The sequence below is a fragment of the Dryobates pubescens genome, chromosome 38 (genome assembly GCF_014839835.1).
Source record: "Dryobates pubescens isolate bDryPub1 chromosome 38, bDryPub1.pri, whole genome shotgun sequence".
Taxonomy (NCBI): domain Eukaryota; kingdom Metazoa; phylum Chordata; class Aves; order Piciformes; family Picidae; genus Dryobates; species Dryobates pubescens.
Window position 1 is genome coordinate 908142 of NC_071649.1, and position 26976 is coordinate 935117.

At 47.3% G+C, this 26976-nt stretch overlaps 1 protein-coding gene across 2 annotated transcripts in view; it reads left to right on the forward strand.

Annotated features, from left to right (window-relative positions):
* The first annotated feature begins 5749 nt into the window (after window positions 1-5749).
* The window catches only part of BMPER (BMP binding endothelial regulator), a 198251-nt gene continuing 177024 nt past the window's right edge, over window positions 5750-26976 (forward strand). For both annotated transcript variants that reach the window (XM_054177146.1, XM_054177147.1), the window contains exons 1-2: window positions 5750-6082; window positions 6969-7054. In XM_054177146.1, the coding sequence (XP_054033121.1) occupies window positions 5965-6082; window positions 6969-7054 (204 nt within the window). In that variant the 5' untranslated portion in view covers window positions 5750-5964. The remainder of the gene's footprint in view (window positions 6083-6968; window positions 7055-26976) is intronic.

The following is a 26976-nucleotide window of genomic DNA, read 5'->3' on the forward strand; positions in this document are numbered from 1 at the left end:
GTATGAATGGGTTTGGAGCACAAGCCCTATGAGGAGAGGCTGAGGGAGCTGGGGTTGTTTAGCCTGGAGAAGAGGAGGCTCACAGGAGACCTTATTGCTCTCTACAACTACCTGAAAGGAGGTTGTAGCTAGGTGGGGGTTGGTCTCTTCTCCCAGGCAGCCACCACCAGAACAAGAGGACAGAGTCTCAAGCTGCACCAGGGGAGGCTTAGGCTGGATGTTAGGAAGAAATTCTTCATAGAAAGAGAGATTTGCCATTGGAATGTGCTGCCCAGGGAGGTGGTGGAGTCACCATCCCTGGAGGTGTTTAAGAAGAGCCTGGATGAGGCATTTGGTGCCATGGTTGAGTTGATTAGATGGTGTTGGGTGATGGGTTGGACTCGATGATCTCAAAGATCTTTTCCAATCCAATTGCTTAATTCTATTCTATTCTGAGGAGGATTGTTTTGAGGGCTTCTGCAAGGAGAAGCTCCCTATGGTTAAGGCTAACTTCTCAAAAGTTCTTAGAAAACATAACTTAAACAATCAAAGTATGCGAGTTTGACCGTGCCAGGACATTCAATGTTAATAAACTTTACATGTTACTCATTATCTTTATCTTGCCACAAATAAATGTGAATGCTTTGCCTGTTCCAAGGGTTTATGGAAAACTGTCATAATGATGAGTTGTTTGATAAAATTTATAAACATTTATTCAAGTGACTCTCACTGTAAATTTTAGATACTTTCTTCTACTTTCCTTTTATTTAAGGACTGTGACCACATGCCATTGGAAATCCTCTTACAGTTGAAAAACCTTTTAGTGTGGTCTCCAGCCCTCATTTGCATCCATTTAGTTTTCTGGATATGTTGCAGTAGGGGAGCTTTGTCAGGAGCACCTCTTTGATATACTCAGGCCAGTCTCAACATTTACTAACAGCTGAGGCAGCTGTGGTTGTTTAGCTTGGAGAAGACCCAGGGGGGACCTTATCACAGTCTGCAACTACCTGAAGGGAAGATGTAGTAAGATGTGGGTCAGGCTCTTCTCCCAGGCACCTTGTGACAAAACCAGAGGGCATGGCCTGAAGCTGCACCAGGCGAGGTTTAGGTTGGATGTTAGTAAGCACTTGCTTAGGGAAAGGGGAATTAGACACTGGAATGGGGTGCCCAGGGAGTTGATGGAGTTGCTGTCTCTGGAAGTGTTCAAGGAAAGATTGGACGTGGCACTTAGTGACATGGTCTGGTCAAGGTGCTGGTGTTAGGTCTTAGGCTGGACTTGATGATCTCAGAGGGCTAGTGCAGCCTCAATAATTCTGTGATTCTGTGAAAAGAGTGGATGTAAGAAATACCATTTGTTCTCACTGGCAGATAACTCTTAACTTCAACACATGATGTGGCACAGGAATCAATGAACATGTTTGAAAGGCTGCAGGCCAGCTGAACCCTGAACTGAACCCTGAAGAGCTGACCAACTACTGAAGGATGAAGAGTACAGTACCTCCCATCTACTCTCCTGCGGGCAAGTGTGATGCCTCCTTTGCCATCCAGTGAGTTACTGTGGTGCTTCCCAATTGCTGTGTGCAATGATAATAAAATACCTTCCCAAATTGCAGATGTCTGCAAGTTCTTGCAGGACTGAAGCTTAGCAGACCCATGCCAGGTGTGTGGGACCTTCTTTTTGATTCTCTGAGTTATTGGGTGGAGAATTCTTGCCCTTTAGAAAAATGTAAATAGAAGTGTGATAGCTCAAGCTGTTATGCAAAGCACCTTCAGTCAGTGCCTTCTGAATGCAGTGTCATCTAGCAGAGCAGAACTGGGAACGCTGGCTTGTGTCACTTTGCATGGCCTTCCATATGGCAGCTATCAGAGGTGGTTTTCTTCTTTATTTGGAGGCATTCATACATGCAAGGAAATGGTGCTAAAATAATGCACAGCAGCAGAGCAGGAGCAGAAGCAGGGGGCACTCCCAGGGCTGGTGCATGCATGCTTATTGCATGCTTTCTCATGTGGAAGGTCTATGCCCAAGACCTAGAAGAGTGGATTTCCTGAACAAAAGAAAATGCATCTGAATTCTAGTGATGCAGTGCCTGCCTCCACTCGTGGAAGACTTTTCTGGCCCATGAAGGATGGGCTTTTTCTAGCCCATAAAACAGATAATCATGAAGATAGATGTGAATGTGATCACTGCCATCTTCTCCACTTACTATATTAACCATAAAGCTTTTTTTTTTTCCTTCCTAGGCAGATGCTTCATTGAACCTTCATTATGGCCAGCTAATGACTGACATTGTTTTATGGCTGACTGCTGGGAAGGCATCACTGGAGAAGGAGCTGAACTGCACACAAAGTGGTGGTTGTGAACAGCTCCTGCTCTGTCAAGCTGGAGGAGTCCAGGCTGACCAGAGGACAGAACTAAGGAACGTATCCTTTCAATACCAACTGATGTGGTGTAATGCTTGTACAAAAGAGGTAAGGGTTTTCATAACATTCCTTCTGTTTTAACTGCTGGTATATAACAAAGTCTCTGTAGGTATCTGATAGCAGGATGTGGCTTTCAGCGTGACCCTCTGATTGTGCTAAAATCACCATGGCTTTGAACACTGCTTGGAAAAATAAGCACCTCTTCAGGGGTGCAAAAAACCCCCACAACCCTTGGCCTGTATTTAATGCAGCATTAGAACCAGGCATGCTGACCACTGGTGAGACAGACTTGGGAGATGAGGTAAGGGAGATGTAAAAAGCCAAGACAAATACCACACCTGTAGCACTGAATGGGTGAATCTAAGGTGGGGGAGGATTAATATGGCATATTTTCCTCCTAGGCTTGGTTTTAGCTCATGAGAGATTTAAATGAGAGTGACCTTCCTGCGTGACATGTCACCATTACATGTCATGAGGAAACACGTTGCTGCCGACAGGGAGCATCTCCCCTTTTCCTGTGTGATGAGGGAGATAGGAAACTGGGACATGAGGAGACTCAGAGATAGCATCAGCCCTCTTTACTTGGCAGCTCACAGTCTGTGAAGTGTGGTGAAGGCATGGCACAGGAAGGCTGAGACTTCAGCAGGTGCTCCAAGCAGTGGGGATGGGGGAATTCCTCACCCAAACGCTGGTACTAGCACAGAAGCAGACCAGACTGAACTTACTCCACGGACAGTGGAGATGCTGCAGATGTTATTTCAGAGGTAAGTTTTAGGCCTAATTAGTGTGTTGGAGATGCTTTAGTGATGATCACACTTTTCTCTTCTCCACCCCACCCCCCCACCCCCCCCCCCCCTTCTTTTTCTTCCCCACCCCAGGAAAAGATAAACTGTGTGACAAATCAGTGTGTATTGCTCTGCAACCACCCTGCCTTGGGTATGATTTCATTACCTTAACTCCTGTTAACTGAAGGACTTATGGCAGGGACTGAGTGTGAAGTTCAGTTGTTGTCAACTCTTCTCTTTGTTTTGTAAAGGAGATGAAACTTCTTGCATCATTCTCACGGGGTACTTCAGCAAGTTTCCTGCTGTTACGTGGATGCCTGAATTGGTATTGGATGCCCTCACTGTGTGTTTTGTTTTGTTTGTTACACTGGGTGACCTTGATATTTAATGAATTTTAGACCATCACAAAGAGAAGATTTGATGCCCACAATGATATTAGTAGCCTCCTGTGGTTATTGTCACTGGAGAAATGGTTGTTATTTATTTGTTTATATTTTCTACAACTGTTGCTTTAGAAGGGTCATGGCCATGCTGGAATGAGAAAGGGGAAAGGCAGCTGCTGATTGCAGATGGAGAAGTAAGGCAAAGCCAGTTGGCCAAAAGATTTTGAGTACATCTTTTCCAAGATAAGAAAACATTTGGAGACGTGAAAAATCTCTTCTGGAGTAGGGCACAATAATGTGTGCCTCTGCAGGGTCACCTGTGTTTAAAATGCAGGGAGTTGTGAAGACATTCCCCAGGAAAAAAATCTAGCCAGGTTATGCATTCTATTGATATACTGAATTTATGTGTGTGAAGCAAATTTTGTGTCCCACTTCCATTTTTAGGGAATATAAAACCCTTTTAATGATATCTAAGTGTATCGAATTTGCCTGTGCAGCTTCAACCTGTAGAGATGAGGCTGGGAGATAAAAGCAGACTTTCTTTCCTTGCAGAGAGGGATTTTGCTAGTGATGCCTACAGGTTTGCCAGTATCAGTTTTCCACAGTCCCTATCATTGGAGGAGCTTTAACTACTGTAGGACTTCCTACCTGAAAGGTGGGTGACAAACTGTGTTGGAAACGAGGTGTACATCTCATGTTTATTGTGTTGGAATTGGTGTACATCTCTTAGAACTGAGAACAGAGGCAGAGGGCTTGGCTTCTGGCTTTTATTCTTAAAATGAGCATGCATATCTAAATTGTCTTGCAGCTTACTGGGAAGTTAAAAGTATTTCAGTTACTCCTGTAGGTACCAGCCTGCCAAGCATCTGAATGTGCCAGTACTGTAAGGTTTTGGTTTGGTTTTTTGCAATAGCAACTCACAACCACCCCCAAAGGGGGAAAAAAAGGCAGCACGTGCATGAATGTGAACACATTTTTTCAGCCATCCATCAGACTTGGTTATTTCAGAGAGCATTCGTTACCCAAATGAAACATCACAGTTTGAAGGAGAAGGCTTTGTGCAACAGACATGGGAAGATCTGTCACAGAAAACCCTCCTGCCGCATGCCACAAGTGTGCCCGTCCAGCCCACGCGTGTGTTTCTGCGTGCAAAAACTTGGTTTTGATGATGCCTGTAGCTCAGTAGTGCCCAGGTTTGTACCCAGAAGGGGGCAAAGCGTAGGACAGAGAAAGAAAAGTGTTAAGGAGCTGCTGCGAAGGCTGCAGCCCGCCGGGAAGCGACTGACCGAGAGACTCCCACGGCAGGTCAGGCGCGGGAAGCTGCTCCGGGAGCTGTCACCCAGCCGCTCTCCACCCTCTCAAGGAAGGCGGCGAGAGCCGAAATTCAGCTGAGCCCCGGGCCGGCAGCCGCGGTGGGGAAAGGCAGCTTCGAGGCCGGGCGGGGAGAACTGGAGAAAGCCCCTTCGCGGGGCAGCGGCCCCGGGAAGCGGCCGGCTCCGGCTGCGGGAGTTTGTGCTGCGGCTGCTGCGAGAGAGAGGGCAGCACCGGGCACGGCGGGGCGCCGGGTGGGGATCTCGGCCGCCCCAGCCGGGCGGGCAGCCGGGGAGCGGAGCGCGGCCGCGGCGTTTCCCGCGGGCAACCTCCTTGTGTCCCCCTCGTTCCCTCCCGCTGTTCCTTCCCTTCCTTCTACCCGCTCGCTGACGGCCGGTAAAACGCGCGGCGAGCAGGCGCTGACACAGGCCGGGCTGCGGAGCCGGGACGAGCCCGCCGGAGGCAGTCGCCGCTCTCTGCCCAGGTACCGGGGTTGGCGCCGCAACGGACCTGTACCGGGATCCACGCTCACTCCTCCCCGTCATCCTCTTTTACCTTTTCCCCCTTCTTCTCTGCTCTCGTCCTCCTCGGCCCTCTCCCTTTCCTCCCGCCCCACCCGCCGAGCGGCCGCGGGCGCAGCCCCCCGACGCCGGGGCCAGCCCGGGCGGTGCTCGGCGGGTCCGGGGAGGGAGTGGCCGGGCATCTCCCAGCAGAGAAACGGGGTCTGGGGCTGGCAGCCTGTGTGCGCCGAAGGGGAGGGAGGCATGGGGGCTGGGGGGTGCCGGAGGAGGGACTATGGGGAGAGGAAGGTATAAGAAGGGATGCGGGCAGGGGAGGGGGGCGATGGAAAGAGGGGGTGCGAGGCCGAGGGGCAGGCTCTGACAGCTGCTTTCCCCGCACCCACAGTCCCCTCCCCCGGTGCCGCCGTGGGGTGGGACTCCCCGGCGGGGCACTGTCTCCCGTCCTACTCCCCACCCCCGGCTCCTAGGGTCGGTTCTGGGGCGGGCGTGCAGGGGGTGGCTGGACTCCCCCACCCGACGGCGCGTCCCAGGCGCAGCCCCGCAGCCAGCGGCTCCCCCAGGACCATGTCCCGGCTCGGCGAGGGCTGCCCGGCGGCGGCCCCGCGCCTCGTCCCTGCTGCCGCTGCCGTTCTCCTGGGCTCCCTCTGCCTCCCGGGGGTTCTGGCCTCCTCCCTGCTCACAGGTAAGGGGGCGCGGAGGGGCCGCGGGCGCGCAGGATGCGCGGTTCTCACCTGCCGCCGGAACCCACCGTCGGGCCGGGGGCTGCCCGGCATTGCGGGAGGGGCGGATGGCTGGAGGTGTGTGTAAGCGCCTGGCTGGGGCAGGTGAAGGCAAGAACCATCCTTCCCCCGCACACCCCCGCATTTTTACTTTTTATTTCTTCATTTAATTTTCCTTCCTCCCCCTTCCCTCTTTCTTTCCCACTGCTTTACGAGGTTTGCATTTTCCTGCTATCTGGGGCATGGAGGGAAAGGCTGAATCAATCTAGTGAAAACGAGGAGCCATTAGCTTACGAGAAGTGATTCCAGCATGACACAATAGCAGCTAATCAGCGCGAGGGCCATAAAGGGATTTCTAATTTGATTCCATTTGACAGTCAGCCTGCTAATTGTGACTCATTTGCCAGTTGGATGTTGTGCATTGAAGAAAGGATGCTTGGTTTAGGGCTCGTGCTGTCCTCCTGGTCCAAGTCCTGGGAGCTCTCTGCTGATGGCAGGGAGCTCTGGGTCTGTCGTTCCAGAAGTGCCCTGCTTTGCATGGAGCGCTCGTTATTCTCCACACGTCATCTGAGAAGAGCAAAAGCCTCCTTCTTTGCTATAACTGGGGCACAAAGCAAGTCTAGGTTGGTGCAGTAATAAAAGGCCAGTCATTTCCCAGCTCCCTTTGGAGTCTTAGAGAAACACTGCACATCCTTGCTTGTTTGGAAGCGGGCACATTGAGGCGAGCTTTCCAGTGGAAGGGCTGGGAAGGGAGCAGGGGTGAAACGCGAGCGCGCCGAGGAGGGTTTCCAAAGGCAGCTGGGGGAGCTGAAATGTGCCAGTGTTTTATAATTCCTCTTTCTATTTCAGGATCCGTTGCAAAATGTGAAAACGAAGGGGAAATTCTGCAGATACCATTTATCACAGACAACCCTTGCATAGTGTGTGTTTGCCTGGTAAGTTTGGATTTCACAGAGTAAGAACATTCGGGCCTCTGCTTAAAAGCAACTGCCCAGAGAGGGGAATATTCCACATAATCACATCCCGGGTGTCTCTGTCGCCTTTCTGTTAGCACAAGGTTATCTCAGGGCTGAGCTAATGGAAAGTGTTTTGATCCGTGATCTGGCAGCGACTTCTTTGTCTTTAAAACTCTCGGGCACAAAGTTGTACATGACTTCAATATGCCTCGTGGAACTGCATTTGCCATGTGCACTTGGAGGGAGAGCTGTAATCCCAAAGCCAGGGGTGCACACTGAAGTCTCCAGCAAAGAGAGCGAAGGGGAAGGGTTGGAAGTGCTGCGGCTTTGAGCTCCCGCATGCCAGTGACTCGAGGGAGCTGCCCAAGGGAGCAAGGTGAAGGCTGCAGTGTGACTGTCCAGGCTGTGCTGAGGTGGCAATGAAAGCACAAGTGATGCTTTCATCAGGCTGCTTTGTTCCAAGGATGACAGTGCCTGCTGTGCTGGGAATTCAGTGGTTAATCATGTTGCTAGCTAACACACGTTTTGGGGGAGAAGCTCTTTGTAACTTTGCTTCAGAGTTAAGCGTTTTTGGGAGCAATTCAGCTGGACAAGCCAAAGCTTAGGAGATATTGAAAAACAGTTGTTCTAAATAAAACTTCCTACAATGCAGTGAAAAGAAAGCCATAAACCTCAGTTTGCTGTTGAATGCAGAGAGAAGCATAGACCGGAAAGCACAGCCTTTTACATCTGGGAAGTTCTAGAGTAGCTGAGTGTACAGAATGTGCTCTACTTCAGGACTCAAGTATCAAGACACCATCTCTGTTATTGCTATCAATATTCTTAGCATTAGCCAGCATTCTTATAAATCTATAAAATATTTAAAGAGTCATTTCAAATTGCCTTTTAGAAGGCAACATTGGCAGCTGTAGGACCCTCATCATCTTGAGCCCCCTGAGGTCGATGTCCACCACCGAGCTGACTTCGACGGGTTTTAAGGGAGGCACAGCGACAACTTTCTTTTTTTAGCTATATAATGCTCAAGAATAAGTTATTGATTCTTCCAAGCAGAGGGGGGTGGGGGAAAGAGGAGCATGGGATGTGGTGAGTGAAGAAATCAAAGAGAAAACAGAAAAAGAGCCAAAGCTGTGTTTTATCATGGATCACCTTCCCAAATATGTCTGCCACCACTCTTGCTAATGGAAGCTGGTGTTAACCAGCGAGGAAGCAATTTATCGGTGAAGGAGCAGGAGTTCAGTCCTGGGCATCGGGGCAATAATGCATCAGGGTAAAATACTTGTGTTTATAGATCTCTCTAAGCTTTGGCTTTGTTAAATCAATGAGCATCCTTTTAGTGCATGGCCATGAAGAACTGCAAAAAAAAAAAAGTGAAGCCTGTGGGATGTGAGAACTCTAAATCGCTGCGGTTCGTAGGGTTTGCTTTAATGAAACGGCAGCTGAGGGCATTTTGGCTCCCTTCTGTGCTTGAAGGATGCTATGTTTCAAGGGTACAGAGCTCTAGAGAGTTACTGCAGTTACCTGCACTGGATATGCTCTCTGGTATTTCTGCTAAAGCGTACTTGTGGTCTCTGTTTCTTGAGTGGGAACTGGGGAGACCTGGTAGAGGAGAAGGAAACCGCTCTGGAGATATTGACTCCGAAACCATGACTTATTGGACAGCCTGTTGCTGAAATCTTTGTTCAGGCTTTTTCCCACATGGGAAAAGATCAATTCTAAGACATCTGGGGAGAGCAGAATCAAAAGAAACTATGTGATGATTTGCAAGCAAGGAGGGAAGAGTGAAGCAAGTTTCCTCACATCCAACTAGAAATATTGATTGTTTAGTAGCAATTCAACGAGGAGCTTTCTCTGGAAGACTGATCATACTCTTCAAGGGCAAACCTGATGGATGTTTGTATCATAAGAGTTGAGCAACTAAAAAGAGAGCTTAAAGAGAGCTGTTCCAGGAAGGAAGCAATTGCTTCTGTCCAGGAGAGGACAAAAAATTCAACAGAGAGCACTTTTGTTGAAAACCCCAATAAAGGGAGTAACTGAAGTTCTGGATTGGATTATGGCAAGTCTCCCCTAGCAGTGATACATTTCCATGACTGCAAGCTGCCATAAATAACTGCACAGGTTGTGGAAATCTGAACAGCTCTGGGAAGAAGTAGAATATCTAAGTAATTCCCTTCCAGGACTTTCCCCATCTCACAAATGAGAGAAGGGAGAGCTGAAATGCAGGACGTGAGTTATCAAGTGTTTGGCAGAGCTGACTTTGTGGCTTGTGTCCTGTGGAGCATGGGAATGCATCCTAGCAAGGGGGAAGGAGGGACACAGCATATGCAAAGCAAGTCTCAGCTTTCTCCTAACAGGCTAAATCAGCTGGGAGGGCAAAGCAAGAGGTAGTACTCTCAGAGTAAATGTGGTAAAACCTGGGAACTCGTAGGTTATGAGGACGTTGCAATAAAGCCACAAAGACTGACAAGAGCATTCCTTATACTCCATGGAGAGGTCTTGGTAAGAAGACCAAACCCAGAAGTTATGTTTTCTCATGGATTAGCAGAGACAGGGCAGATCAAGCAGAGCCTGGGGGAAGAGCTTCTAGCTCTTGTTTTAGACTTACTGGTGACACAACCCCCTGAGTATGAAAGGAGCACTAGTGAGGATCTCCTTGAAACAGCCAGACAAGACAAGGTCATTCTTACGCATCTGCTGTAACGTGCAGAAAGAGAGGTCATGGTGGTATGGGAATTCAGGCTGGGGGACCTGTGCTGGAGAAGTTATTTGTAGTATTAAAAGTCCCTCACTTCTAAGGTATAGGTAATGCTTTGCTAATAAAACCCACCATGAGATAACTCTGGTTTGGACTTCCCTGCTTGTCCAAATGAAATGTGGTGAGGTGCAGGGAACAAGACTGATGCTTGCCCTTAACAAAAGGAAATGGGACAGACTAAGAGAGTGTGTGTGTGTGTGTAAATGAGCTACCCAGTTGAACAAGCCACTCTGCCTACAACCTGGAGTTCTCCAGTGTGCAATTTATACATCTCTGCCTTATGGTCTTAGCAAGGGCCACAAGCTTGGTCAGTTCAAACACCTGCAGGACAGAAGCTTAAATGTGATCACAGCACTTCAGCAGCTGTGTGGTTCTGTCCAACTAATCGCCTCTAAGCACTTAATAAACGTGGATGAATTTGCTCTCCAAAGAACTGGTCATTCATTACAGCTGACTGCAAGAAGCAACCCCCTTTTTTTTTTTTTTGGTGTTTTTCTGGGGGTTTGGTTTGGGTTTTTTTCCCCTTTTTTCTTTAGAGGGAAATGTCAAAGTCGAGGAAAGATTGTGGTTTATCCACAAGGAATATCTCATTGAACTGTGATGAAAGCTCCAGTCTGCTAGTTCCTGCTCTAATGGTTTGACTGCAAAGCCATCCCTTCTCACTTTGTGCACTTTGACTTTGTAGGTGGATGTGGGTGGTAGAGTCACAGTATCAACACTCCCATTTCATTTTTGTCTTGACAGCAGGCAGGCTGCACAGATGCTGGATTTTTTTATGTGCCTGCTCTCCTGAGCTTGTTGTGAGGCATGGATGGGCAAAGACAAATGAAAGCTGACTTCATGATCCAGGTTTTTTTAGAACTATGATGTATGACTTGCTGTTGCTGTCCATAAAGTGCTGTTAGAGCTACTGTGCTTTGGTCTTCTGCCCACTTCCACTTTCAGTGTCTGTGGTTCCACATCTCTGAGGGGATACTCTGTCTCTGAAAAGCTGCCACACCACCTGGTCCTTTCCACAGGGACTCTGGAATATATTCCAGAGATCCTGGAACAAAGTGCAAAGCAGGCTGGAGGCAACTGAAAAGTACCTGCTTTGCTGTGCATTCCTCTTGCACTCTGTTGAACACAGGAACTGGAGAAAGCATCGGCACCCTTGGTGTGTGGAGCTGATGGGTAAAACAGATACACAGAAGATGCTCTGGAAAATTGTTTTTCTTGAAGCTGGGTCACGTAAAAAGTGCAGGACAGCTTGCTTGTGAAGTGCCATGGCTGAGTGTCCCATTGCAGAGGCTTTTTTTCCAATGAAAGGATGGAAAATGAGGCTGCAGCAAGCTCTGTGTCAGAGGAAGGTGAACAACAAAGGAAAATGCTGGATGCGACAGGCAGCAACAAGGACCAAGCCAACCAGCTCCGAGGAAAAAAGCTGTTCAAAATACCCAGGGAAACAATTATTTCAGGTAATTGTGTTGGTCCTTGACAGTACAGAAAGAAAAAGTATATTGCAGCACATATGGTTGTGAAATTATTTCATGCTTAGTGGTCAATGGTAAGGAAGTCTCAGGTTGTGCTGGCTGCTGAAAATCAAAGTAGTGAACCTGTGGGTTATGAAGCTGACTGAAATGAGTTTGGGATTTAAAGAACTACTCTGAATTGGGCAATGATGATTGTAGGTAAAAATAGATAATCTGGGTTGATTGGATTGACTGTATTGGTTCAGTTTCAGAAATAAGATCCTTTTAGTCCCTCTATGAAATGCTTTGAGGCTGCACGCAATGGTAAGTGCATCACTTAATGGAAAAAAAACCCCAACCTTCTAAAAACCTTCTCCACATCTGTGGAGAAATGAGTTTAGGTCAGTCCACAGGAGCATCTCACCCACCTTGTGCAGTTTGAGGAACCCAAACATGCACCATATGGCAGAGTTAGACCTTTATATTTCAGGTGTGAGGTTTTGGGCTGAGGGTAGTAGAGAGACGAGGAAACATCTCCTTAATAAACTCCAAATTTTGTAGCTGTGAAAGCACATCTTAGTGAATTTTGGACTTTTTTTGTATATTGAGGAGTATTGTGTCCAGCTGTGGAGCCCTCAACACAGGAAGGACATGGACCTGATGAGCAGGTCCAGAGGAGGGCCACAAAAATGATCAGGGGGTTGGAGCAGCTCTGCTATGAGGACAGGCTGAGGGAGCTGGGGGTGTTCAGCCTGGAGAAGAGAAGTCTCCAGGGAGACCTAATAGCAGCCTGCCAGTACCTGAAGGGGGATACAAGAAGGATGGGGAGAGACTGTTTGCAAAGACCTGCAGGGACAGGACAAGGGGCAATGGTTTGAAACTAGAGAAGAGCAGATTCAGATTGGATGTTAGGAACAAGTTCTGCACCATGAGGTGACGAACACTGGAACAGGTTGCCCAGGGAGGTGGCTGGGGCCCCGTCCCTGGAGATATTTAAGGTTAGGCTCGGCAGGGCTCTGGGCAGCCTGATCTAGTGGAGGATGTCCCTGTTGACTGCAGGAGGGTTGGTCTAGATGAGCTTTGGAGGTCCCTTCCAACCCAAGCCATTCTATGAAAGTGTTGGAGGAAAACGCTGCTAACAGAACATGGGAGGAAGTTTTGATTAGATTTCTTTGATGCGGGTGTCAGCATAGAAAGTAAGCACGTTACACTGGAGTTCGACTCTGGTGCAAGCAGGGTAAATGATGGAGAGCAGCAGAGTTTTTGTTGGTACAGATTTTTGGCTGGAAGGTGTCTAAAACTGGAAATAGAAGTAGGCTCACACCTGAATATTATGGCCTTTGCTCTCAAGAAATACAGTCTTCAGCAGGCACGTGGAAAAGACATAAAAATCCCTCAGTCCACCGGAAATGGGTGAAACGAGAACCTGGGCATAATTACAGGACAAGAATGTAAAAACACCACAGAATTAGCTTAGCCTGAGTTAAACTGGTGAGTGCTGAGCTTTTGGAAGGTGAGATGAGCTCAGCAGTGACCCTGACGACAAGCAGTGGTGCCAGTGGTGGTGAGGAGAGCTGTGTCGTTTCATGCTCGTTTATCGTCATCTGCACAGACCTTGAACACCTTGCCAGAAGCAAGAAGAGATCCAGGAATAACCTGTCTGTTGTTTTAAAGTGAAGGTACCAAAAATGGGAGCTGAAGGAGACAGGTGAGAAGCCAGAAGTGCAAGGAAGATAGATCAGTAACCCCAGCTAACAGTGGCTTTTTCATAGACTCAATAAGGTTGGAAAAGACCTCAGAGATCATCAAGTCCAACCTATTACTTAATACCTAACACCTTCTGACAACTAAACCATGGTTTCAGGTGCCACATCCAATCCAGTCTCTTTTTAAACACCTCCAGGGATGGTAACTCCACCACCTCCCTGGGCAGCACATTCCAATGGCCAATCTCTCTTTCTGGGAAGAACAACTTCCTAACATCCAGCCTAAGCCTCCCCTGAGACTGTCTCCTCTTGCTCTGCTGCTGGTTGCCTGGGAGAAGAGACCAACCTCCGCCTGACTACAACCTCCCTTCAGGGAGTTGTAGACAGCAAGAAGGTCTCCCCTGAGCCTCCTCTTCTCCAGGCTAACCAACCCCAGCTCCCTCAGCCTCTCCTCACAGGGCTGTGCTCCAGACCCCTCCCCAGCCTCACTGCCCTTTTCTGGACATATTGCAGCATCTCAGTGCCCTTCTTAAATTGAGTGGCCCAGAACTGGACACAGGACTCAAGGTGTGGCCTAACCAGGTTTTGTTTCATTTTCTTCCCAGAGTTCATTTTCAGTGTGCCCTTTTGTGGGGAGAAAAGGTCTTTTATTGTTGTGTTGGGTTTTTATTATTCTTTTTCCAAAACACTTCAGAACAAAGTGAATTGTGTCAAGAAACAGCTGATAAAAGCCAGTACTGATCTAGACAAACCTCAATGAAAGCAGTGCCATCACCCCTCCACCCCCTTCCCCACCCCTTGTCCCTCCTGCTTGCCCCTCAAACTTGCCAGCTGCACCTGAGGAGTGGTAATCGTATGTCTCAACCTTTTATCACCTAAATCCAGAACAGAAGGGAATAGATGTGAGCCAGAAAGTGTAACCAAGTGTCAGAAACCTGAGAGAAGTTTGGAGACACAGAAGCTGAGGAAACGAGAAATCAGAGCTTTGCTTGGCGCAAGTTTTATTCGGCACAAAACACCGTTCTGGCGTTTAAATTTCCGCTTCTGGGGCCAAATGTGCAAGGTAGAATTTGACCTCTGCTCATAAAAAAGTGATGTGAAAGTCGTTGTTACAAGCTCTGGTGTTCTACCTAGCTAGAGCAGTGAAACCCAGCGCAAGCAAGCGACAAATGGAAGGAATGACTTCAACCCTTGTGTCCTCCCCGCGCCCCTCCCAAACACAGCCCCCTCCCAGCTCCTCATTGCACACTGAAGCGAGCAGGCTGCTGGGTTTGCTGGGGTTCTTTGCCTGTGCCTTAGGTATAGAATCATAAAATAATGGTCAGGGTTGGAAGGGACCTCAAGGATCAGCCAGTTCCAACCCCCCTGCCATGGCCAGGGACACCTCACACTACAGCAGGTTGCTCACAGCCACATCCAGCCTGGCTGCAAAAACCTCCAGGGATGAGGCTTCCACCACCTCCCTGGGCAACCTGTGCCAGTCTCTCACCACCCTCATGGGGAACAACTTCTTCCTAACATCCAATCTCAATCTCCCCCTTTCTAGTTTTGCTCCATTCCCCCCAGTCCTATCACTCCCTGACACCCTAAAAGGTCCCTCCCCAGCTTTCTTGTAGCCCCCTTCAGGAGTTGGAAGGCCACAATTAGGTCTCCTTGGAGCTTCCTCTTCTCCAGGCTGAACAGCCCCAACTCTCTCAGTCTGTCCTCACAGGAGAGGTGCTCCAGCCCTCTGCTCATCCTCGTGGCCCTTCTGTGGACACACTCCAGCACGTGGCACAGTGCAGGAGCTGGATGTGCACACAGCTAGCCTGGGAGCAAGTGTTTGACACGTGTTGGGTGAAGATGGCAGCGTTTAGTACATCAGGATTCAATCGTCGTTGTGTCAAGGTATAATGCAGCCCAGATGCCTTTTAGTGGAGTAGTGAATATTAAAAAAAACCCAACCAAAACCCCTCATCAAACAATTCTTTTTTATACCTATTTTATTTAATCTCAATAGTTTGCATACTTCAACTGCAGAATCTGACTGAGGCTGCATCTTCTTTCAATTTAAACAGTCTCGGTCTTTATTGCTGGATAATATAATCAGCTTTCTCTTCCCCCACAGAAATAGCCAAGAGACAGGAAAAAAAAGCCCAAACCCAGCCTGTGATACAGTAGTGTAGTGGTAGTTTTCACCCCCTTATTACTGCAAAAGACAATGTTGTTTTGATTGGGGCATGAAGGCTTCCTGGAACACCAAAATGCTGCAACCTGATGAAAGCTTTATTAGTTTTCACCCAGTTTCAAAAAGACACAGATGGATGTGCCGTCTCTTACAGCAAACAAAAAAGCCCAACCCCAGCCCCCCCAGAAAAGCCCCATCTGACAACAAGAATGAACCTCAGCTCCATGGCTGGTGCAGCTGGGTGTCCCATATGTGCTTGGTCATGGAGACCATACATCCAGTTCTGGTGTCCCCAGCATAAGAAGGACACAGAGCTGTTGGAGAGAGTCCAGAGGAGGCCACAAAGATGATCCAAGGGCTGGAGCACCTCTGTGGTGAGGATAGGCTGAGAGAGCTAGGGGTGCTCAGCCTGGAGAAGAGAAGACTCCAGGGAGACCTTGGAGCTGCCTTCCAATATAGGAAGGTTGCAGAAGGACTTTTCATGAGGATGTCTAGAGACAGGACAAGGGGGAATGGTTTGAAGCTGAGTGAGAATAAGTTCAGACTGGATCTGAGGAAGAAGTTCTTTAGTAGGAGGGTGGTGAGACTCTGGAATAGGCTGACCAGGGAGGCTGTGGCTGCCTCCTCCCTGGGGGTCTTGAAGGCCAGGTTGGATAAGACCTGGGGCAGGTGAGTCTGGTTGAGAGGTGTCCCTGCCCATGGTAGGGAGGTTGGAGCAGATGATCTCTGTGGTCCCTTCCAACGTGAGTGTGGCACATCCTTGATCAGGTGCCTTCAGTTTGCTGTGCCATTTGGTTTGGAGACGTGCTGCATGGTCATATGTGATGGCATATGGAAATCCCCAGGCTTGTGGAAGCTATTTCATGTTGTCCTCAGACCACATAGGATAGAGAAGAGTTCCCAGCTGACACATTTCTAACACAGAGTAAGCTGCACCGAGCAAACAGAACAGTGCTGAGCTGGCCTGGGCAAAACCCTGCTGGGAGGGAGCTGGTGCTGTGACACTGTGACAATGGAGATCCAATCCATCAGGTATGGAAATGAGATTCTCTTTTTGGCATAATTAAAGGATCAAAGAATTCAGATATGGGGAAAAAAAATTAAGATGTATAAATAATAGTAGTAATAATAATATTAATAATAGTAATGATGATGATGATAATATAGAGCACAGAAATGCCAGAAACTAAGTGGAAAATGTAAAATAAGTTGCAAATGTCCTTGGAATGTGTCTACAATAAGTGCAAAATGGATCAGTCTAAGCTAAGGTACCTCTTTTTTTTTTTTATTGCCAATAAGAAAAACATTATTAAAGAGCTGGTCCAATATCAGAATGGCATTTTAAAAGCATACAGTTACCTGTATATAGTTTTTATTAGCTTTCAAGTTTCTTCCATTGAGCTGTTAACAGCCTTTTTAAGAATTATGGTCCTGTAAGTGAATGGCTCACAGTGTCAGGGCTTCTGCTGTTCTGCTTTGTGCTGCTATATAAAAATAGATTTCCACACCCACACCCCCCCCCCCGCCCCCCCACTTTTCTCCCCACCAAAGATCTGGTGATCTGGTTTTATTTCCTCAGCATGTTTTAATAGAAAACTTTGGAGAGGAGAAAAATATTAAAGTAGCAACTCCCTCCCCCCAGCAAAAAGAAAAGGAAAAAATCAAATGAAAATGCAATCCTTTTATATTGAACTTATGGTCAAATAAAAGGCCATTGTGAAGAGAAAAAAACAATATTGTATAAAAGCTTTTACCTGTAATACTACTATTAAAATGACTATCATACCAGTACTTGCTCATAATGTACCTAATAACTGCTGTAATTACTTCCTCTGAGGCCTCCTGCCCTCTTCATCTCGTGCATTAAGCGGCAGCTAAAAACATTCCTGGTCTGACCCTTTTGTCTGATCAAGCTCTGCGCAGCATTTTGCATCCAGCTGAATGGAGTGCTGGGCCCTGCATCCAAGTACAGCGTGGACCCATCCCTCATCACCCCCAGGAGCTGAGTTAGTGTGCCAAGACCTGGATTTCATATACCTTTTGTCTGTCTCTCCCATTTATTTATTAGGTTTTTTCCCCCCTGCCTTTTCCACCCTCCCCCCTCCCATTTCCACCCTCGTTTGGAATCCAGACAATGGTCCAAAATGGGCTCTTAAACTAGGACTGTGTAGCACCACCTCACTGAGAAACTGTCCTCATGCATTGTCTCTGGTTTGCATCCTCCTTACTTGTTTCCTCATCCATTCTGCACATCGATCTCCTGCCTCTGGTTTTCATTCTCATTGTATCTTAGTTTTATCAGAGATGGAAGCATCGAAGTTCCACCTCAACATGAGGAAGAACTTCTTTGCTGTAAGGGTCACAGAACACAGGAACAGGCTGCCCAGAGAGGTTGTGGAGTCTCCTTCTCTGGAGACTTTCAAGGCCTGTCTGGATGTGTTCATCTGTGACCTGCACTGGCAGGGGGCTTGTACTCAAACATCTCCAGAGGTCTCTTTCAACCCCTAACATCCTGTGATCCTGTATGCTCATGCTGGGAAGTGCTACAGCAAAAGGCAGTCCTATGAAGTAGCATTGGGGTGGGAGATCTCTCTGCTCTTGTGAGCACAAAGGATGGAGATGTGATAAAATACCATTCAACAAAAGGATGCAAAAGATCTGAGGTCTTCTCTGACAACCTGAGGTTCCAGATTTTGGAAGCCTTGGTTTTAAGTAAACCTTTCTACAAAGCTGCAGTGTTAAAGGTGGAATCACACTGCCTTTAACCCTGCCTTATTGCTGTACTTAAATGGTTACACTGCAGGAAGCTCCAGAGTATCTTCAGTCAGTTGCCTGGCAGGGACACTGCCTTATACCTGCATAACCCCAACCTGCAGTGCTGAAACTTCCTGTAAATCAAATATTTGGTGCAAGTTCTTCAACCACCTCTATGCTGCTTCCATTTCAGTTCTAAATTTCTCTGGGATTCAGTGTCCAGAGCTGTGCCAGGCTTGAGCAGTTGAAGATTTGCCATTTCTGCTTCACACTGAAAATCAGGTATTGGAATCATGGCAGTGTTCAGGTTGGAAAAGACCTTTAGGATCAGCGAGTCCAGCCACTAACCCTGGGATGCAGAGGTTCTCAATAGTAACCTCAAGGTGGGTCCCAGTCTGAGCTGCACTCCTGGGTTGTGATCTGGTTGTGCCACTTTGTAAAACACCTCCAGGTTGTGCTGCTTGGAAATCATTGAGGCAGGAAGGAGCCAGGCTGGGTGGCTGGACTGGAGATAAGGCTATTAGCTGCAGAATTGCCTCTGGGACCTAAAATACTGATAAGAGCAGCAGGCTCTTACTACAGGGAGACTGGTGATTGTTTGCTTGTGACAGGGAATATATTTTTTCTGTATATGGCAGTGCACAGATGACCATTTTCATATTTAGCACTTTAGGGCCCCCTTCTCCCTCCAGTTCTCAGTGCTGGAGCAGTTAACTGGGTTAGGGGGCTTGGTGATTCAGTCTGGCAAATGCTTTTGATTAAAGTAAATGAATAAAATGCTGTTGGCAGGCAGGATGCAAAGCATGCAAGGGTTTGAGCCTGCAAACCAAGGGTTGGTGGAAGAGTTGTTTGTAAAAGAAAGCAGTGGATAAAAAAGCAAAAAAGCTGGACAATTAAAATCATTATATATTAAAATGTTGATGGTGGAGTAGTGCAAGAAAACCTTAACAGATGCAGTGCTTGAGGCATAGTCAGTCTGTGCACTAAGTGCCTTTGGCATTTCAGGAGAAACTTGCTGATGTGGACACTTGAGATGCTGCACAGTGCACTGATACTGAACCAGAGCTTGTTTAATGTGAAAACACAGAGGGAGCAGACAAAGCATGCAATCTGTATGGGAGAAAATGTCTGTGTATGTCTGATTTAACTTGGCAAGGTTTCAAGTCCTTAAAAGCAAAACCTGTTTGACCCAAAAATCGATCTGAAGTGGAAATGTAAAAATCAGATAGAAGTCTAGGTCATGATGGTAAGAAATTCAAGTGGTTTCATGTCCTGCTTGTTCCATGAAGGGGTGCACACTGGGCACCTGAAGCTCTGTATAATCATTTGGGTATAAAATTAATAGCTTAACATAATTAAACAAACCAGTTCATATATGGAAACATACAAAGGTGGGAGCCAAAAAAGGGTGAAATCAAGCAAATCACCTGCAAGAAAAGGGAGGTTGGCTGGAAAGCAGCCATCTAAAGATGAGAGAGGAGTGGGCAGCTCCAGCCTGTTTGCTGGGTGTCATCCCTTATGTAGGAGACGGCACAGAAACTCCTGGTGAGACAGCTTGTGTTGAGAGTATGTGCATGTGATGCGACTCCAGGAAAGCTGTGTGTGGAACCAGGAGTCTAAAAGGCTCTTAAGCATCTTCTGGAGACTTCAATATTACTACTGTGTGTTGGTAGATGATCTGTGACTGTGGCCACAAGGTACTGTTACCATCCAAAGATTTAGGTCAATCTACTGAGTAGTGCTTAGGTTGGGCTGCTGGCCCAAGCAGCCCATGCTCACTGGCTTGTGTTCTCCACTGAGAAGACAACTCAGAACAGACATTTCTTAGAAGTGGCCTGCTGAGCAGGGAGCTTAAAGGAGCTGCTAAGAATGAGACCTTACCCTAAACCCCTGTCTCTGTTGTGAGGTCAAGTACATCACGTTGTACCATTTAGGGTTCGCTGGGTGACAGGAGCATCTCCTCTTATGTCCTGCAGCTTCATACTTAGAGGCTGTGAGAGAGAAGCAGGTTATTGTCCAGTATATCAAGAGTCATGGAGACAGAGACTGGTGATCTCATCCTGGGCAGGAAATTTTCTGTTCTTTAGACTAGAGAAGTGCATTTCAATTGCCATATGAAATGCAGCAGTGTGGACAGAGAGGATGAAATGTTGTTCCTCTTCCAACCCAGACCAGGCTGTGACTTGGCAATGAGGACTTTCTTGTATTGCTGAGGAAGGTACTGCTAATAAAAATCTAAGTTTCCAAGACCTCAAATGGATTCTTTGTAATATTTTTCACTTCAGCCTCAGGTTCTCATTTTCATATGGCACTTGAGTCTCTCATCAAGAAGAGTCCTTCTTATGCTAAAGGTGCGAGACCTATGGATTTCAGATCATCTTTCCACCTCCCCTGCGTTTCCCCCTTGGCTCCCTGGGTAGTAGCATTGCTGATGGAGTTCTTGCTCTTCTTGGTGCTGTATCACACAATGAAATCATCTCTGGCTGCCTTGTGAGCCCTGTGAACTTCCAGCCAGGCATAATCCTTTTCCTGACATTTGAGCCTCATTAATTGAGTTAACAAGATGCTATCTGTGCTCCATACTTATGTAAATATAACCTGCTAGCAAAGATCTTAATGGCACCTGATACATCACACTGCCTTTATATCTATCAAGAGGTATCACTGCAGGAGCAACTTCCAAAAGCAGGTTGTGTTCTGGGTCCCACGAGTCCCTTTAGAAGCCGTCAGAAACGCTGGTGGTCAAGGCCGACTGCTCAGATAGCTTTAAAGTGTCCCACTGGTGACTGAAAATAATTTTGTCAAGATGACAAATGGCTTCTGCATACCACCTTCACCTTGGAGCTTCACTCTAATGTCAGCTCCATTTACTTGTCAGAAACAGGTATTTTTTTTACTTCCAGCAGTGCGAGTGGGGCAGGGGAAAGGAAGGAGTGAAGAGAACACAGGCTGAGGGAAGGAGGGGGTGGGGGGGGAGAGGGAAATCTGCTTCTATGGCTTCTATTCAATGTATTATTATAGCTGAGATTTGCAAGCTTTGGGCATACCAGAATCTGTTTGTTTGTACATGTGCAAAACAGAAAGAAGGGAATTTGCCTTTCAGAAGTGAGAACTGTCCCTGCAGGGCTGTGATTATGCAAAAAAACATGTTTTAACCGCTGGATTTTTCAAGCAGAAAGGGGTTGTGCAATGTTAACTTCTTATTTTTGGACAGTAAACTTCTTTCCAGAGCAGCATTTAAAAATAACTGTTTAATTAACTGGGTCTTCTCAGCACATAGGGCACTGTGCACGTTTCTGTGCCAAAGAGCTCGGCTCAAACCTCCGAACTTATGTGGGTGGTTTCATTGACTGCAGCGCTATTGTCATGTGGCTAAGTGATCACTGCTGTGAATGAGGGCTGCTACATCTCACCCAAAACCAGCAAAGGCCAGGCCACAAAACATGGTCAAAGTCAGCCCGAGGACTGTGAAAGTGACTCTGACAGCTTTGGCTTTTAGTTTCCTCTCAATGACTTCCATATCTCCTTTGTTTAGTTCACACGTCAAAATACCCTTTTTCTCCTGGTAGCTGCAGTGTTGGCTGAAGGCTTGAAAAGTCACAATCTTAATTTGGCAATGCAAGCTGATCACAACCAAGGAAAGCTTATTCCACCTTCCTTCCCGGCAGCTGATGGAAACTGCATCTGTCAGAAGTTTGAGTGGATGCGGAGTAGAAACACATCGTGGCAGACATCTTTCTAACCGAGCTCCTCTGACCTTGAGCCTTCTCTTGCTGGCACCGACTGGATGGAGCCTGCTTGAGGATGAGCTGCTCATCAGTTAGGATTCCCAGCTGCCCCTCTGAGATTTTACTACTTTCAGAGGGGGAAGAAAAAAGTGAGATCCTCTGAGTTGAAGGCAGCGTTAAAAGATCCCCAAAACTCTTGCTCTCTTCAGGGAGTCCTGCCTGTGAGGTGCTCTTGGTCCTTGTCTCTTCCAACTCCTCCCTGGGACAGGAGCTGCCCTTTCTCTTTGCAGCCTGCCTTGAACAACCCCCTTTGTTGTTTGGTTTTAGTGTTTTTTCTTCCCCCTAGTACCATTGTGCAGCACAGGCAAGATCACACAAGAAAACAAACGCAGGGTCAGGACTCAGTTTTCTTGTGAGTTCATTAAACCAGCAGCGGCTGGAGGAGTCTTGCCTCAAGTTTATAATGGAAACCAGACTCGTGCTGCTTTCTTTTGGGCTACTATTTTTATTTGCTTGTTGTTCCTCAAGTGTTTTGGTCCTATTTCAAAAAAATTGCTTTGATTAAATGAAGGGTGGGTTTTGGTTTTGTTTTGTTTTGTTTTTTCCCTTTTCTGCTTTCCAGTTTAAAATTGTGCTACTACTGCAAAACTTCTAGGAGTCCTCTGGAGTGTGAAGGTAGGACTGACAGGGATTTTCCTGATGAAATAACGTTAAAACAACAACAACAAAAGTGTAGGTTAAAAATTTGGTGGAAAATAAACCCCTCCCCCTCCCCAACCTTTCCCTCCCCCAGCTGAGATCTCCTGTTGCTGCTTCTGGCATGCATCACATCTTTGAGGATACAGTATCATGAGAAAGCTGTCACTTGGTGATGTATTAGGGTAATACATCACGAGAGCATCGTTTCTGGAGAGGATATGGGCAGTAAAAGACATGATTCTGGCCAGACAGAGCAGCAGGGGACCTTGCCTTTTCCCCTGCTCTTTTCTTTAATCTAACTTTGTTTTTGTGTTGTCCAGAAGTGAGTTTCTTCATGGGATACGACTTGTTGCAGAGTAAGTTAGGAGGCCCATTGGGCTTTTTAAACTCTTTAAGAAGTACCTGGCCTCAAGGGCTGCTTTGTTCAAAGTCTTTAGAACAGGCTCAAGCCCAAAACTAGAGCATTTACCACTGCCTAGATGTCTGGTGCAGAGGTTGAGTAAGCAGACTTCAGAGAGAGAGAGGAGGCAATAAAGATTCCGTGACAGGTAACTATCATCTGGGTATTTTATTTGTAGTTTGTAGCCTGTCAAAAATGTGAAGAAATGGTGTTTATCAAATAACAATCAATGCATCTTTGTAGAATAAATATCAAAGGGAGTTTTCATTTGCAGCAGTAGAAGAATCACAGAATGTTAGGGGCTGGAAGGGACCTTGAAAGCTCATCCAGTCCAACCCCCCTGCCAGAGCAGGAGCACCTAGGGAAGGTCACACAGGAACACATCCAGGTGGGTTTTGAATATCTCCAGAGAGGGAGACTCCACAACCCCCCTGGGCTGCCTGTTCCAGTGCTCTGTCAGCCTCACAGTGAAAAAAATTTCCCCTCCTGTTTCCATGGAACTTTCTGTGCCTCAGCTTCCACCATTGCCCCTTGTCCTGTCATTGGGCATCACCCAGCAGAGCCTGGCTCCAGCCTTTTGGTACTCACCCTTGACATATTGATAAACACCAATGAGGTCACCTCTCAGACTCCTCCAAGCTACAGAGCCCTCAGCTCCCTCAGTCTCTCCTCCTAAGGGAGATGTTCCACTCAGGCATTTTTGTGGCTCTGTGCTGGATTCTCACAAGCAGCTCCCTGAGGTCCTTGTTGAACTGAAAGGCCCAGATGTCGACACGCTATTCAGATGCTGCCTCACCAGGGCAGAGTAGGGGGGAGGAGAAAAACCAGTCAGAACCTGGTCTGTAATGGGAGATACAGTTATAAAAAAATTAAATATACAAAATAGGCATTCTGAACTCATGAACTCAGGGTTTGAAGTACTTTTGTTATTGCTTTCATGGTTTTGGTTATTCTCTCATTGGCAATGCCTGCTAGAAACTAAGCTGAACGCAGGATGGAGGTAGTCAAGACATGAAAGGAGGCTATGGTTAGTACACTCTTTAATGAGATTGGGTTAATTTTTGAGATGAGACAGGATGTGACACTGACCTGAAATGTGTTGGATTTGAATGACTGAATAATTGACTCGAACCCTTTGGCACAGTCTGCTTTACCCTCTCTAAAGGCAGGTCAAGGGAGGTTCTCCTCCCCTCTGCACTGCCCTGGTGAGACCTCACTTGGAATATTGCATCCAGTTTTGGGCTACAGTTCATGGGGGGACAGGGATCTACTCAAGAGAGTCCAGGGGAGGGCTACAAGGATGATGATGGGACTGGAGTACTGCCCTGTGAGGAGAGGCTGAGAGCCCTGGGGCTGTTCAGTCTGGAGAGGAGAAGACTGAGAGGGGATTTAATAAATGTCTATCAATATCTGAGGGCTGGGGGGTCAAGGGGAAGGGGACAGGTTCTGCTCAGTTGCACCCTGGGATAGGACAAGGGACAGTGGATAGAAACTAAAACACAAGAGGTTCCACCTCAACATGAGGAGGAAGTTCTTCACTGTGAGGTGAGGGTCAGAGAGCCCTGGAGCAGGCTGCCCAGAGAGGTTGTGGAGTCTTCCTCTCTGGAAACTTTCAAGCCCCATCTGGATGTGTTCCTGTGTGACCTGTGCTGGATTCTCTGGTCCTGCTCTGGCAGGGGGGTTAAGACGCGATGATCTCCAGAGGTCGCTTCCAACCCCTAACTTCCTCTCTCTCTCTCATCCTGTGTACAATCAGCTTGATAATTTGTCAGTGCCATCTTCAACAATCAACGTTGTTGGAATTTACAACAATTTGACTCAGGGATGGTATGAGCAAACTTTTCCTTCTACAAGCCACCCACTATGACACTTAGAGGGGGGGGTGGTCATCAGGGCAGCATGCACCAGGAGCTAATACACCCAGGTAGTGATGCTGAGCCTCATCTGCTGGCTCCAGCTGTGTGCAGGTGGCCTCTTAATCAAACCAAGGTAGGAGAAGATTTTATGGCTCTCAGCTGCCTCTCACTCCTCTGGGAGAAGGAATTCTGTCACTTCAGCTTCAGTCAGGGTAAACCAGGCTTATGCTCTCTCATTTAGCTCAAAAGGAATTGGGCAGTTATCAACTGGAAAGTTTTGCTGGCTGTTTAGCCTGGAGAAGAGGAGGCTCAGGGGAGACCTTCTTGCTGTCTACAACTACCTGAAGGGAGGTTGTAGCCGGGTGGGGGTTGGTCTCTTCTCCCAGGCAACCAGCACCAGAACAAGAGGACACAGTCTGAAGCTGTGCCAGGGGAAGTTTAGGCTCGAGGTGAGGAGAAAGTTCTTCCTGGAAAGAGAGATTGGCCACTGTAATGTGCTGCCCTGGGAGGTGGTGGAGTCACCATCACTGGAGGTGTTCAAAAAGGGATTGGATGTGGCACTTGAAGCCATGGTTTAGTTAGTCATCAGATGTTGGGTGATAGGTTGGACTTGATGATCTCTGAAGTCTTTTCCAACCTTATTGATTCTATGGTCTGAGTGACAGGAAACATCCAGTAAGGGGTAGAATGCAACTGCTAGGGCTGGGTCACTGAGCTCTTCCAGCAGCACAGGAAGAAGTTTGCACCCTGAGCTTTGAACTGACAGGTATTGCTTGTGACTGCTGTTTTCTAGGGTATTGGTATCAGATTGAGAGGACTGATAATTAATACAGTCTTTATTGACAAAACAGAAAAAAACCCCCATGTTAATTTTTATTCATTTATTTATTTGGGGGTTTAAATTGATTAAACTCTATGGGAAAAAGCCATGAATTTTAAATGCATTCATCTTATATGAAGCAAAGGTGTGGTCTCTCTCAAGAAACCTCCTCTTCCCTGAAACCTGAGTTGTGCTAGGGGGCTTGTTGGGCTAAACTAGAAGCTATGAAGACCATGTCTGTTATTGCTAGAAGACCACCATGCTGTTCTGTTGACAGGTAAAGACTTTTGTCTTTAACTTCACAGCTGGAGAACTCTAATCTGGACTGGCACTTGGAGGTTGAGGTGGAGGCGGGGAGACCAAGAGCTAAGGGGTCTAGATCCTGCTATGGCTGTGTCTTCTGTGTCAGTAAGCTGACTGAAGCAGAGGTGTACTCCTTGCATGATGCTTTGATGATGTCTGATGCGACGGGACCCTGGTCCCAGCTGCAGCCTTAGCAGTTGTGTTGTCACAAACAAACGTAAGAGGAGGACAGCCCTTTCCTTTCACCACGTAGTGGTGCAGCAGGCTGCTGTCAGGGACTGTCAGCATTGCAGCAGGCCACCAAGGTCACTGTCCTCGTGCTGTTGAACATCATTAAGCACAGTTTAAAGTAAGATTTGTATTTGTAGTCTGTGAGAGGCCGTGAGTGATGTGTCCTGATGACTTGCACATACTCCTCCTGCCTTCTCCACAGCAGCGGGGGAATACCCATTTGCAGTGAAATTTGGTGTTCTCTTACAGCAGTGCCTTTGCTTTAATTAGCTGTCCTAAAGAGCAGGAAGAGCTTGAATTATGAATGGGGTGGTTGATGCTGGCTGAGCACCATGGCAGGGAGAGCTGCAGCCTGCTCTCAGAAAGGCTGGATAAACTAAAGAGGTTAAAGGGGGGAGGAGGTAACACACTGGATGGGGTGCTTGGTGCCATGGTTTAGTTGATTAGGTAGTGTTGGATGATAGGTTGGACTCAATGATCTCAAAGGTCTTTTCCAACCTGGTTTATTCTATTCTGTTCTATTCCTATTCTGTTCTATTTGTGACACCAGAGGCTGCTCAAGAAAAGGAAAGCAAGACTCTGGCCTGAGCTGTTTATTCCTGATGAAACACTGTCTAAAGAAATTCATGCTGAAATCACAGTCAGCTTGTGCCATGGCCAAGGACCTACTGCTCCAAGTGCTGAAGTCCATGTTTGGCTTGACTCCTGTGAGTCCTCCCATTGAAAGCTGGAGTCATGGTTAAAATCACAGGAGCACACAGAATGCAGTGGGTCAAAAGGGACCCTTGAAGCCCATAGCAGGACTTTTCTCTTTGTGGTGCCTGTGGGTTTATGTGGGTAACCAGAGAGAACTCTTACTGCTTTGCAGAGGACAGACTTTGGTTCATAGAAAAATGTTGTTTGGGGTTTTTTTCCACTTTGAATTTAAACCCCACACCTAGTGTGTTTTTTGCTGTTGTACCCACAACATTTGGTTTTTGCAAGGAAAAAGACCAACCCAGGTAAGTGGAGGGGAACAAGGGACACGAGACCTT